This window comes from Aphelocoma coerulescens, chromosome 2, assembly GCF_041296385.1.
Source record: "Aphelocoma coerulescens isolate FSJ_1873_10779 chromosome 2, UR_Acoe_1.0, whole genome shotgun sequence".
Lineage (NCBI taxonomy): Eukaryota > Metazoa > Chordata > Aves > Passeriformes > Corvidae > Aphelocoma > Aphelocoma coerulescens.
In genome coordinates this window covers 44,484,640-44,499,019 of record NC_091015.1, presented here as the reverse complement: position 1 = coordinate 44,499,019, position 14,380 = coordinate 44,484,640, and the positions used below count along the sequence as shown (strand labels likewise).

Genomic DNA, 14,380 nt, shown 5'->3' with positions numbered 1-14,380 from the left:
CAGGGGGAGGAGAGGAATTAGAGAGTGGTTCAAGGCAAGCTTCTCTCTTCCTTACACCTGTCTATAACTTCACCAATATAGGTTGAAAAGGATTTATTTTTTCAGATAGTCAGGGGATTTAAACATTAAAATATAGTCTTTCTTCTTCTTTCAGAATAATTAGAATAGAAAGTTTTCATGTGGGTCACAGCAGTGCCAGAGTTAGGAACAACCTTCGCCAAATGAATGGGCACAGAAATAGCATGACACATACTTAATTTCTGGGATTTGATATCTTAACTTTGAATTTGAGGTGTAGTATTTTACAGTCTCTTGGAGGGGAGTGGCTTCCTCAGCTGGGCTGGAAGGGAGCTGCAATGAGTACAGTGGGTTATCCAAGCAAGGGAAGTAGTGGAGGTGTTTGTTCCTTGCATTTGTAGAGTTTTGCAGTTGACTCCTTAAAATGGGATTGGTTGTCTAAAAAGGGCTTGGTTCCTTGCTGCCTGTTCTTGGTAACACACTTCTGGTTTGTAATTACACAACAGCCAAAGCACTGGAGAGTTGTATTTGCTCCACTTGATGTTGTGTGGACGTGACTTTGCAGTATTGAGTGGCAGTTTTGATGGTTTATTGATCACAGGAGCATTAGAGAGCCCAAGTTCATATTATTTCTGTCTGGAACGTGGCTAGATAACATCAGGGCTACTTTTCCTGTTAGTCATAGTCAGATTAAAAAAAAAAAAGTAGGTATAGTTGTAAGTATGCTTGCAGGGAGACTTTTTAAAGTTTATTTTTATGTTCTTGAGTTTATCTGTGGCAGAAAATCTGCCTAGAATAGATTTTCTTATCTAGGACTTCAGAACAGCAAAAATTGTTGTCAGCAGTACACGTGTTGTCCCTCTCAAAATGATTTTTTATTTTCTTGACAAAGTTCTTCTTGCTGCTTAAATTAATTTATGTGTGCCTGTTGCAGAGGAGTAGTGGTGAAATACTTAGTCCCCCAATAATGACTTGTTTAAATTCTATAAAGATGTTTGGAGAATTTTCATGAATACCAGTGCTCTGTTAAAATTTTTGTCCAGAATGAAGTAGAGAATGGAAGCAAAGATTATAAGAAGAACCTAGAAAAGAGGGGAAAAACAAATAGGGAAAGGACTTCAGTGTTACCAAACAGTGCACAGTCTGCTACCACCTGTTCAGGTATAAGTGAGATAAGAGTAGTGAAGTGAATGTAGCCTGTGTGAAAGTGGGAGGATGAAATATAGCAAATGTCTGCAGTATTGCCTAGGAAACACTGCCAGTTTGCAGTCAGCAGCCTACGCATCGCGCGGCTCCGGGGAGCTGTTAATGTCTCGGGAAAGCCCCTGGGACCATCTGTAGCTGAGGCCTGTTCTACGTGTCACACGATCCCAGTCCCCAGAGCAGGCCTTTTGCACAGGCTTGCTTTTGCAAGCATGGCAAGCCTGCCAAGCCCCTGTTCTGCTGTTTTGCTGCTTCCTCAGCACTCCCAGTTCAAACCTGGGTACCTTGCTTCCTGTCCTGTAGATACCCAGGCATCAAACAACTGCTGGCCAGGATTAGTTCTTTGCTTGGAACTCGTTCTGTTGATTCTCCATGAAGTGTTAGATAACTGTCAAGAATTACAGGCTAGCATTTATTTTGAATGTTCTTCCATGTGTTCTCCTGAAAAACTGAGAAAGCAAGTGATTGTCTGGATATCCTCTGTTGATCAGGTGTGTTAGTTTCCTTTCATGGGAGTCTGAAGGAGATGAAAACTGCTTCAGTAGCACTGCTTTACAGTGCCTGCCTGCAGTTTCTGAAGATCATTCAGTCCAAACGTTCCCTTGGCATATTTTGACCAATACCTGTTTCCACAGTGCTGATTTGTTCAGCAAATGCATATGGCAGATGCCATTTGCTTTGAATTATTTTAGGAGTTAGTCTCTTCTGAAAGAGAAGGGACTTCAGGCACAGCTTTACATTTCTCAAAAAGAAAGAATAAGGTAAGACTGAAGGTTAAACTATTTTGATCAGCCCCTGATTTTCAGATGTTGACTTGGAATGGTTCTAGATAAGAGAAGGGGTTTCTTTAACTGCTGTCTGTGAAATGCATCTTATATCAGGCTACCCTGTGGGGCCCAGAGCATCTGTCAGACCATTGCATTGGAACCTTCTTTTTGTATATTCTGAGTTATATCACCCGTGCATCTCCTTGGTGTTGGCCCTAGATGCCAGGCTGCCAAAGTGTTTCTTGGACAGAAAAAGAAATCTGGAAGTCCCTGAAGCATCCCACCATCTGCTGTCATTGGTGTGGTTTGCTCTCCTAGCGAGTGGGTGAGGTACTGTAGCTGTCACTTGTAAGAACTGTGTTGAGCTCAGTGCAGGGAATGTATTGGAACCAAAGTTCTGTCTGAAGTTTAGCTCTCCAGGAGAAATACTTATAAATAGAATATCTGGGTATCCACTTGTAACAACAGAAACTGATTCTTCTTTTCTCTCTGCCTCTTTAGGTCTTCAAAAGGTGACGTCAATGAAGGATATGTCTTGGAGGTAGAATGCTGCTCCTCTTTAAACCACCTTTCAGAGAAAAAGGAGATCCCTGATTTTATTAAGAAAGTGAGTAAAAAGAAAAGGGGGTTGGGGCACAAACCCCAAAACACAGTATGCTTTTATTTGCACGATAATTACTGTTTCTAGTTCTGTCAGTTTGGCAGTAGGGATATGTATCACTATTACCAGCTGAAATCCTGCACTAGAATTTGGTGTTTTTGTAATTTTAAGTATCTGAACAGCAGTTATACTTCTTGACAGAAACAAGTTTGATCACATTATTACTAGAAAATGATTTGTAATGTCACAGGAGAATGACCTCCCACAGATGATATCAGTGTAGAACATGGTCCTGTAATGTGCAACGTTTTATGTTGAAGCAATATACATAGTTTCCATTTTAGTGTCCAAATATCCTATTGAATAGTACTTTACCTAAAAGGCCTCTTACCTCCAGGGAAACCCCCAGCTTATTTAAGTTTTGTTTCAGTATCACATGTTGTTTATCTGATAGAGTTGGTACTGGTTACGTAAATACTTCTGTGAACCAGAATAGGGTTGCTTTCAATTAAGTATTATCTATACTGGGGAATTTGAGGAGAACACTGCAAGCATTTATTTATTGCCTTCTTTTTAAATTTATTTTTGACACTGTAATATTCTGCCAGACTGGAAATTAGCAGGTTATGTCCATTTCAGTGAAAACAGATTCAGATTGTGCTTGCTTCAAATTCTGCAGCATCTGTTGTGTCCTGTTGCATGTTATATAAACTAGCACTGAGTAGTGTATTTATTTAGCCACAGGGTGTGAGTAGGCATACTCCTCTAGCTTTAGTCCATTTGCAGTGATAATAGTTCAAAAAATTTTTAGAATAAACTTCAGCACAGGCTTTATGAGCTTGATGGGGACTCATCTGGACAGACTATACTCATCTTCAATCTTTCCTTTTTACTGTGAATTGTAAGAATTGGATTAAAAAGAATCCAATACTTAAAAGATATATAGATTTCGGTATCAGAACAACTGAAGCTTTCTGAGCACATAATAATATTCAGAAATTTGAGCCCAAATTTTGTTTCAGGTCTAACTGTGTTATTACACTACTATTCTGATGTTATCTTGGATTATTTCAATATATTCACACTTAGGCAAAACTGGTGTAGTTACTGTGTACCAGTTTCAACATGTTTGATTTTGTTCTTCAGTTCTTCGAGTCAGAGTAGAAATATAGGCGTAACTGTCACAACTGGTAGCAAAATTGTGCATCATTGAAACAGAAAATTTCTTTGCATTTGTGACTTCAGAAAGAGTATGGATAACATGAAAACAAAGTGACAATCCAGGAGTCATCTTATTTCCATAAATACCCAATTCTCAGACTCTTTATAGTGCTTTTCTAGACATGGAAATGTTTCTGTTGATAGAAGCCATTTGATTATGGGGTTATGAAGATGCCTTTTTGAAAGATGATAATTTAAATTTTAATAGCAAGAATATATATTTACTGTTTTTCTGTAGGTTGAGTATGTCGCTCATCCTCAGATGTTATTTGATGTAGAGAAATTTGAAGTTCTTTGAAGCTGTTGCTGTCAAGTGCATGCTGTGTCACTATATCTGATTAAACACATTGTGAAAGTCTCAACACTTTTATGTAAATCTAACTCAGGAAACAAGACTTGTTTGGGAGTAGGAATTAATTGTCATATTAACTAATTTGTCTGAGCAACAAAAATATCCATTGCTTTTAAGAGCAGATAAACCAGATGTTTACAAACTAAATAAATGGAAAAATAAAGGATGTTCTTCAAACAAATAGTAACAAAAAGCTGTTGGAGAAGGCAATTCCTTTCTTTAAAAAATGAACAGCCTTATAATTCTTGTCCAACTGTAGAATACAACTGAAGTTAATAGAATGTTTTAATTGAATAGACAAATCCTTTATCTTTTCATAAGCTTTTCATAATGGAGGCCTTTAACACAGGTTTACCATCTTACTGTATTGCAAATTAGTGTGTTTAAAAAAACCCAAACCAAATAGAATAGCCATATTTTCAAAACAGAATAAGAAGTCAAAATTTTCTCCCTGAGCTTAGTAAAAAAAATTCCTATACCCTGAGAAAATTAATTTTATTAATTCTATTGTGCACTGCTGAGCAAGTACTACTTAGCTTGAGTTTGAACAAGGATGGAATTTTAATAACTTTTCTGGATTGACTTTTTGTTGCATTAAAAATGTGCATCATATTGAATATTAGCTGCTTCCTTCTGCAAGCACAATACAATTCTGCAATGGCATGCAGCATAGGTAATATGTGCTTTTTTCTTCTATAACTTCAGATAAATGTGTGAGAGTAATGCGGTAGAAACAAGGAGGTTATTTCACCTGGAGAATGCCTCTTGCTCACTGAAACAAAGTGTCTCAGTACAATGTTGACTATAAAACATACAAAAAATGCCCGATAAGACTCTCTGGTCAAACGTCTGTTCTGTGCTGAGATCCTTCTGTGCTGCTGGGCTTTGTCCCAGTTCTCCACTCTCTTTGCTACTTTTGTGCCACAGTGTCTGGCTATGGCAAGACAGGGAACATTTAAATATTGGGGACATGATATTGCATAAAATACACTCTTCCCGTACTTAAAAATCACGTCAACATCACCACACTGTGTTTATTCTTTGATATCCATGTGGATCTAGTGCAGCTTAACTTGTCCTAAAGAGCTCAAACAGTCCCATGGTGTCTTTGATACATAATTTGTGGGCAATGAAAAAAGTAACTAAACTGTTGTGTATTTACTGTACTGCTGTATTGGTATTAACACTCCTGTCTTTAGCTCTCAGGCAAAACAGAGATTAAAGATTTACTCATCTGCTTTTTAATAAGCAAAGCTAACTTCTGAACTTTTGATCACTGTGGCTCAGATCATTATGAAGTTGTTGAAAGTAGAGATGTTGCTTATAAGATACCATATTTTGTAGTATTTTGACTTGTGTCTCATGTCAAATAGGGTAGCCTTTAATTACTTCCTTAGTTGCTTTTTGTTTCTGTGTATCCTGTTACAAGTTTTTCTTCTGAAAGTGTTTTCTGGAGTCCATGGAGACAAGTAAGGGAAGGAGGAGCTAGGCTGACTTCCCAAGTAAAGATTTATTTTGGATGCACAGTCATATATATGAATGCCAAATATGTTTCTCATGACCTCTGTTTTCTGTATCAGTCTGAGGTACATGCTCTAGAACTGTAACAGGCAGAAGGTTTTACTCCTATATTTACATCTTTGTGGTGTTGGTGACAGGTTAGGAAATGGAGGATTCTTTCTGTACCATGTCTCTCCAGTTCTGACTTCTTAAAATTTAGGAAGCACATCTTTGGATCCTTGGTTATCTCCTTAATAATGCACTGTCAGAGGGAATTCTTGTATGGTATCTTATTTTCAGTGTGACACCATTGCAGGATTCATGTTTCTTGTCTCTGTGGACTCGTTATCCTTCTCTGGGGAAGTAGGAAGTATGATAAGTATAGAAAAGCATGGTTTAAAAATGGTGCAGCTTAACTGAAATCCAAAAGCAGGCATCTTCCTTTTGTGTTTTTGGCTAGACATGGATCTCTCCCTGCTGGTCTGTCCTTACTTGCTTCAGAAATTAGTCTAATTTCTTCCAGCAAACCTAAGGCAGTACAGATGAATAATTGATTTTGCATTTTCAGAGGTGGACTGGTTCCTCTTGTAACAGGACTGCCATCGTGAAACACCTTTGTAGTGCTTAGTGTGCTGTGAAATCTGCTGGATGAGACAGTGTGTGTCAAATCATTGCTGGTTCCTGTCTTGTGCCTTGGTCAAGTTCAGTGAGTACAAATCATTAACACTGGCTCCAAAGCTGCCAGTAAGGTGTCACTCCCTTAACTGATCCTCGGAACAACTTCTGTAGTCCAGAGCATCCTACAAATAATCTTGACTCCTGCAGATGCAGTGACATTGCCAGTAAGTTTTTTGACATTTATTTTATTGCCTAGTAATAGCATTGCTGGGCCATGGAAGCGATGGCAACTTAGAAGTAAGTGAATGGGACCCCAGGGAGGAATCTGCCAACAAAATACATTGCAAGGATGCTGCCACCCATGTAGTTGATCTAGAGCTGGGCTCTGAAAGAGTGACCCCCAGTCCTCTCTGGTACAAAGGCGAGTTGAGTAGAGAATTGCACTGTTTTGAAAGAAAGGCTGTACAGTAATAACACACGTGGGAAGAACTTGCACCCTGCATTGCTGAAAGGATCTACTGTATTTGAACCCTCTTGACAGTTTCATGGCAAAGTTACCTTTTCCATAATCAGGAATAAAACTGGCATGAGGTACGAGTATGTTTCAAGTGTTAGTTTATGCACTGGAAATTAATACCCATTGCTAAGCTGTAGTTGAACTCAGTGTGCTCCTGAAGGGCGAGATATTTCTTGGAGCGGTTTGATCTTCCTGCCCGTTATCTGCCCTCGTTCCATTGGAGGGAACCTCAGGCAGGAGACTGGCTTAGTGGTTGGATAAGGGACTGCTACACCCCCCTGAACAACCAGTCTCACTGCATGTGTCTCTACTGTGGTGATTTAATTAAAATATTGAGATCCTTCTTTTCCTGCTCTCTTGATTTTTTTCACCTCCATTGATCTGTAGTTGTTTTGGAGTTTTCAGAATTACTGCTGTCTTAGTTAATGTACATCGTTTTCTGGAGAGTCATCTGTGTCACAGTTCTAATTGGTGAAGAATTTTTTTGTTAGTGTTGCTCTTAAAGACAGGTTAATTCTCCAGCTTCTTTTAAGTTGCAAGATAGAAGCAGGGTTGAAGTATTTAGGAGGACTTCTGTTTCTCCTCTAAAATAACGGCTAAATACCTATAGGACTTCTCAAGAGCTTTTAAGATCTTTTCCATAGATGATTCTAGTCAAGGGAGTGATTCACTTATTTTCTGCATATTTACTCACATTAGAATGAACACTTGTTTTGTGTGATCAAAACAAGGGGCTTCACATACCCATATTTTGTGTGAAAGCAATATGAAATGGTTTTGAACTCTCAGCTTCTGAGTTTCTAAACTCTCTTCAGCATCTAATTATGAAATGGCAAGAAGATACGGAAGATGAGAAACGTATCAATGTCTCCATAATAAAATGTATTTATATTACTATTTTGTTTGTTAACAGCACGACAAGCGAGAAGACAAAAATCTGCAATTTCCTAGAAAATACTGAATGCAAAAATTACTATTATAATTTTTTTACTTATAATAGCTAAGAAAAATACTGAGGTTTATAGCTATATAGCTGTCCTAGCATTTCTCATATTCTTGTCTCTTTCATTACTTACTCTTCATCTCTTAATCTTTACATCGAGATTTATTTTTTAGAAGGAACAAAAAGATGCAACTTATGTGTTCTTAAGAACTCTAGTGTGTTGGTGGATTTCTTGACTTGGTTGCTGCAGTCTTGCAGGCATTTCTTCTGTGAAGTCTGTGTTTTGTTGGTGCCAGGGGTCCTTAGATGGTTGTTGTAATCCTAAGTATAATTCTTTATTTTACATATGTTTTAACTGGTTTGTTCAGAAGTTTCCTGCAGGGTGTACAGTCAGAGCAGGTGGCAGTAAAAGAGAAAAGGGGAAAAGATTGAGTCTTTTATACTCAGAGGTTTGTTCTTCAAATAAATAAGCAGTTCAGATTTATTTCTGTGGCTAGAAAATGACCCTTCTAGAGTCTTGTTTATTACCTAGGATTATTTACCTAGATGTGATCTCAATCTTTTCTAAAATCATTTCCATCCTTAAAACAAACCCAAAAAATCCCACCACAAAACCTTCACTCTCCAGGGTATTTGCAAAGGAGCAATACAGCATTATTTCTTTAGTGCATTGTAATGAAAACCATTGCTGAGCACTTAGCTGACAGCTTTGTTTTCTGCATGTTTTCAGTACAAACAGAGCCCCTATTTTATTTTTTAAGTATTTGGATGTTAGCAGTAGTAGTGGTCATGAAGCAGAACTTGAAACTCAACATCAATAGTTCAGCTGCTTGTAATCTGCTGTGATAATATTTATTAAAGTGCACTTTGTTAACATTTTCTAAGTGTATATATAACAAGAGATGGTAAAAAATAGCATATACTCTATTTTAAACAGCCTGGTGTGAAGGGAAACATCTGTTCCTGCTTAAGCTTCTTTCAACTTGTGTTCTTTTGACTAAGCCCTGTAAGAGTAGTGTTGATATATATCTTCCATGGACATTGCAAAACTATTTCCAGTACTCTCCCAGGAGCCTGGTTGTGCTTTTATAATCCTTTGCCCCCAAGCAGCTTTCAGAGTCATCCCCTTGCCCAAGATAAAAATAGATACTATAAAGTATGTAGTTGATATTTTTAATGATCCTGCTTCTGTCTGGTGGGAAAAAAACCCTTTTTAAATAACAATAAATATGATAATGTTTTGTACTGTGCTAAAGTAAATTACCGGCAAATTGTTCAAATTGTAATTCTGGCTATGAGTAACAGATGGCTTGATGAAACAATGTGTTTTTAAAGAAATGCTCTTTTGTTGATATAAAAATAAAGTAAGTATTCCCTGCAAATTAAATGTAAAGCCTGTAAGTTTGAGACTGAATTCCTACTTTTTAAAATACTCCTTTTGTCCTGAACCTTTTTATTGGTTTGTTTTCACTGCTTGGAACAGAGATGGACTAAAATCACTCACATTGAATCACATTATCACTAGTTGCTAAAATGGTTTTTAGATACAACAATCAACCGCACGTGTCTGTAAATCTTTATTTTCCCCTTGCTTGTGTTGATCAGTTAGTGTAGGAGTTACTGACAAAAGATTCCTGCACAGAACATGGTCTGCTTTGAAAAATGCCAGTTCTCTAGAGCAAGAGCTTGGGACAGAATTTCTACAGACTTATTTTAAAAGTGCATATCAAGTATTTGGGTTGAGTGAGCATAGCTGGCTGCTCCCTAGCAGTTTTTTCCCAAGTCTAAAACAAATTGTAGGGAATAAATCCTAAATTATGTGAATAATTTACATTTACTTTTTTTCAGATTATGGGGAAGGGTGGGAGGATACAGGTATATTGTGTGGCTTTTGGACAAGTACCACACTCACTGAATCTTCGTAGCATGTGGCCAGCAATGTTCACTCTTTGCCTACAGCAAAGGAACAGGTGCTAAAATCAGATGATTTGAGAAGAATCAACACACCCAGGACCACAGAGGATGAGGCTGGTTTCCACACCTGTCATCTAATGAAATATGCTGAAAGGAGCAAGTGTACTTGCACGATGCTGCACTGCATGTTTAGCATGGTTATATTGTTCTCAGGAGTGAATATAATGCAAGCTGGAGGGGAATTTCAAGTTGTTAATCTCACCACTTTCTTGGCTCAAGTAGCAGGAGACATATAGCTTACTGTAATTTAATATCTCCTGCAGCACTGCCTTAAGATCCCACCTTCTGTTTTACTCAGCACAGCAGTAAGTTGCAGTAGCTGCTTGCTTCAGTACATTTCTCCCTGTGTTGTTGGTAGGCTTCAGGTCCCTTCTGCAGAGGCTACTACCAAGGAACATGTAAAACTGCAGAGCTTGCTTTCCTGCCCTGTTCAGTGCCTTGTTCTCTACCTTGTTCTTGTTCTAGTTCTTGTGCCTCTGCCAAAAATGCAGTGAGATCTTAAAATGGCAAGTCAATGGTTTGGGATTATGGTAGCATTTTCCAAGGCATCCCTCCAGTGTTTTATCCTTCATGGCCTATTTTGGTGTAATTGACAGTGAAAACACTCAGTAATTTGAAAACTCGAATGCAGACTGGGATTTCACTTTCTAAAACCTACATTTATATTCACTTCTATGTATATGAGCATGAACTATCTATCTCAAACTCAAACTGAGTGAGTTTAAACTGGAAGATGTTAAAAATGCATGGGAAATACAGGCTTAAACAATGGAGCATCCTAGTCAGAAAGTTTGCATGGTTTGGAAATCTGCAAGGAGTGAAACAGTCTGGAGTAATAGAACAGAAAAATGATGAGCAGCTGATGCTTTGCTATTTGATTAGCAGAATTATCTTTTTTTTGTAATGTGTTTTTAGAGATGCAAAAATACCAAAGTTGCAAAAGTTTTGAGTTGTATAGAAAGAACTAAATCCTCCTTTAGAACATTAGCTAAGCTTAGTTGGTTTTAAAATAAGCAGTAAACTCTTGATGACTGTTCCTGTCTTCTAAGGAAGGAGTATGTGAGACCTACGGAAAATATAAGAGGCAGACTAAAAGCCTGTCTTAATTTTAAACATCTGTTTCCAGAAATGAGCAGACTGAGAGGGGGGTGTACAGTATTTATGATGAAACATGTTCTACTAAATATTAAAGGAGGAGGACATAGTTGGAAGACTGTAGTCTTGAGCATACTTTTCCAGTTCCAACTCCTGGCATACAGTACATAGCATTCTCCTCAAACCACAAGATTATGTTTTTTGCATGAAGATCCCTGATGCTGTCTGTTTTCAAAGGAGATTTGTTTGAATCCTAAAACAAAGGTAGAGAAATGGACTGATCTGGTTTCTGGTGCACATTATGACACCTAATGCCTTTTACATTGTTCTTTTAAAAACAACAACTAAGTAAACAGACAGACAAGCATTTCTTTTGTTGACTAAGATAGTTCATACTTGGTTTAAATAGACAGCTCTAAGCAAAATTAACCAGGTTTTGTTTCCAAGGCCATATGTTTGGCCCTCAGTAGGATTAAGTAGCAGTCTTTCCCAAAGTTCACAGCAGAGCTAACTAAGTGCATCTGACCATCAGAAAATCAGTTTCTTGCTCCTGGAAAATACTAGGAGCATTTTTGCTATGTGTGCTCTTCATAAATTGTTTCTGGGTTTTACTAAATTCTTTCAGTAGCTTGTTATATAATGAACTATATAGAAAACCTGCTAATGAAGTGTTCACTCCTAGTGCCTAAGTTTTGAAGGTGTTTTTTCCCAGTTCATCGGAAAGTGTAAGCCTTGAGACCATTTAGGACTGCTGTAAACTCAAGTACCTTGATGACATTAGTAAAACTGCTTTTCCTTTGGACACATCCCAAAAATGTCCAGCTCCTGGCATTAAAGAGTTAAGAGAAATTCCTAGTACTTACTAAATAATTTGTTTGAAATTCTTATCTGAGAGAGATCATCATTATTAAATTGCTGTGTGTTGTTTTGTATTTTTATTGATTTTGGTGGAATACTGCCCTGAGCTTGCTGGAAGTGTTTGATTTTCTGTGTGCCATCCCACTGGGATATGATCAGGATCTCCCTGTAAGCAATTGCTGAAGCTGACAAAAGTGTATGAGTCTGTTCAGCATGGGATCTATATGCTTGAGTTTCCATATTTATAAGAGTACCATCATGCTCGCTGTCAATAGGAGATTATTACAGAGCTGATAATGGAACAAGAAACACAGAGCACAATATGTGGGCTGTACAGTGGATTTGCCAAGTGTCTTTATTCAAAATAGATTTGAAAAGAGAACCTGTATGTGGCTGTTCAAAATGAGCTTTTGAATATGGGTTCTCACATGACTGTGAGAGCTATAGAGTAAAACAAGTACTTTCCAGAAAAGAGGATTTCATCATTCAGCCATGCTGTTGCCAGGTGTGGCTTTACAGATCTTTAATTTAGACTGTCAGCCATTTTCTAATTAAGGTAGGGAGCCTTCAAGAGAATCAGAAATATTTAAAAAGATGGGACATAAATTTGCTACATCAACGTAATATTTAGTGACACTGCTTTGTGCTGCTGATGGCTCCTTTTCTTCCAAATGCAGTATAAAAATAGCAGTCAGGCAGTTCTGAAATAAACAATAACATTTCACAAATGTTAAGAATGTTAACACAAGTGCCCCAGCTAAAATTCAATTAAGGTAGTGACATCAGTGTTGGACACAGTGCTTGTTCCTATTCCTTCTGAAGTTGGTGGGAGATTTGGTATTTATTTTGCAGACAGCAAAGGCTAAATCTGTCATTTTTTCCCCCTCCGGGAAAATGCCAGGTTTCTAATCAAGCAAATTATAGGGATGACATTAAATTCTTTAACTGCCTTGGCCCTCTGTACACATGAAATTTCACCCCTTCTTCAAGCAGATTCTATTTTTAAACTGCCATAAATCCAATTTGATGCAAGCCAGTTGCAAATAAATTTGGATGTACCCACTTGGGGGTTTATCCAGATTGAAATAAATTAGTTAAGTTCTGCTTCTGTGGTTGAACAATAACGTCTTTTGTGATGGAGATCTGGTCTTGTATTTGTGGTTAATATCATCCAAGCAGTACTTTATGAGGCAATGGAAATGTTTCTGTTCCCATCTGGGGAAAGAAGCAAAGAATTTTTTTTTTTTTTAATTTTGTTGGAATTTCCCTTTTCAAAATTTCCCAAGATGTAAAGGGCAAGTATATAGTATTTTTGAATTATAAAAATTGTCGTCAAACCGTAGAGATTAGTATTGATCACCTAATGTAAAGGCATTTTTAATCTAGATTTTTATCTGATGTGAAAAGTGGTAGAGATGTAGTTGTTTTTATGTTTTTTCCTTTCATTTACTCATACAATGCAGTGTGACACTGACCTTTGTTAGTGCTCTTTGTTAGTGCTCTAAACTGGCAGGTAAAGACAAGTAATTGTGTTATTTATCTGATCTGGAATATGTCTTGGGTGATCCTGTCCAAGTAGCATCATGTTCTTCCCATTCACTTCAGCTTTACCCCTTCTTTCTCCCATACTTTGCCTTCTTACTGATTCCCAGCACTGCATCTGCTGAGATGTTTTTCCAAAAGGCTGTGACAGACTTGCCTGTCTGTGTGTACCAGCACAGGATTCCTCAAGAGGGTCCAAAACCTGCAGGTGGCTTGCAGAAACAGTCCTTCTGTCCTATGTATCTCCTGGGAACAGCCTCTCCAGTTAATGAGGTGTGGGTTTGGTTTTGTGGGGGGTTTTTTGTTTGTTGTTTGTTTGTTTTGTTGGTTTGTTTGGTCAGTTGGGTTGGTTTTGCTTTTGTTTTTTTTTTTTTGAAATTCATATTCAATCTTTGAAATACAGGAAACAGAAAATGTGGTTGTACTGGATGGTGTGATTCAGTCTGGATGTGAAGGCAACTAAAATTTAATAATATTTAAGCTCTCAGCAGGATCCTGAAAACCAAATTGTCCTTGTAGTTTGAATATGTTCAGCCTTTACACTTTCTGATGAGAGCTGTCTTATTTGTGGTTTTGTGAAAAGTTGAGAGACTGTGTCTGCTGATGGATCACTTTCCTGTTCTGCAGCTTGCATCGCACTTTTGATGTAGCATTTCCTGCTACATTGGCTTTATTGAGAATAATGAGATGCTTGGTTTTGCCATATGTCATTGGGAAAATTTGAAATACATGTTTAAATAAGATTTTGTGTTCTGTAGTATACAGTATTAACTTTTTTGGGAAAAGTCCTTGAAGATACAAACTCTTTTTTCCAATCTTCCTGCTAAGCTGTTCGGCCAATACAGGTAAGACTGTAATTTGGTTCTCAGTTCCTCGCATTTCTATTTTGAGAACAAGAGCCTCAGAAGAAACACCTCAGCTTCAAGTACTCCTTAGAACAAACACAATTTTTTGAGTAAGCCAAGACTGTAAAACATAGCTACAGTATCTGTGAAAGCTGTTCCCTCTCATCCAAATCACAGCGTGGGAGTCTGATGGAGATTGACAAGCAGTCTTTATTGACCAGGACCAGTAATATTACCACATATGTACTGTCCTCCAACTCTCTTAACAGTTGCATACTAGTTAGATTTCTATAATTAGCTGCCCTGCAACCTACTAAACAAATGTA

At 37.7% G+C, this 14,380-nt stretch overlaps 1 protein-coding gene across 4 annotated transcripts in view; it reads left to right on the top strand.

The window, feature by feature from the left end:
• The window catches only part of RFTN1 (raftlin, lipid raft linker 1), a 117,003-nt gene that overhangs the window by 68,754 nt on the left and 33,869 nt on the right, over nt 1–14,380 (top strand). For all 4 annotated transcript variants that reach the window (XM_069007230.1, XM_069007232.1, XM_069007229.1 and 1 more), the window contains exon 4: nt 2,490–2,595. In XM_069007230.1, the coding sequence (XP_068863331.1) occupies nt 2,490–2,595 (106 nt within the window). The remainder of the gene's footprint in view (nt 1–2,489; nt 2,596–14,380) is intronic.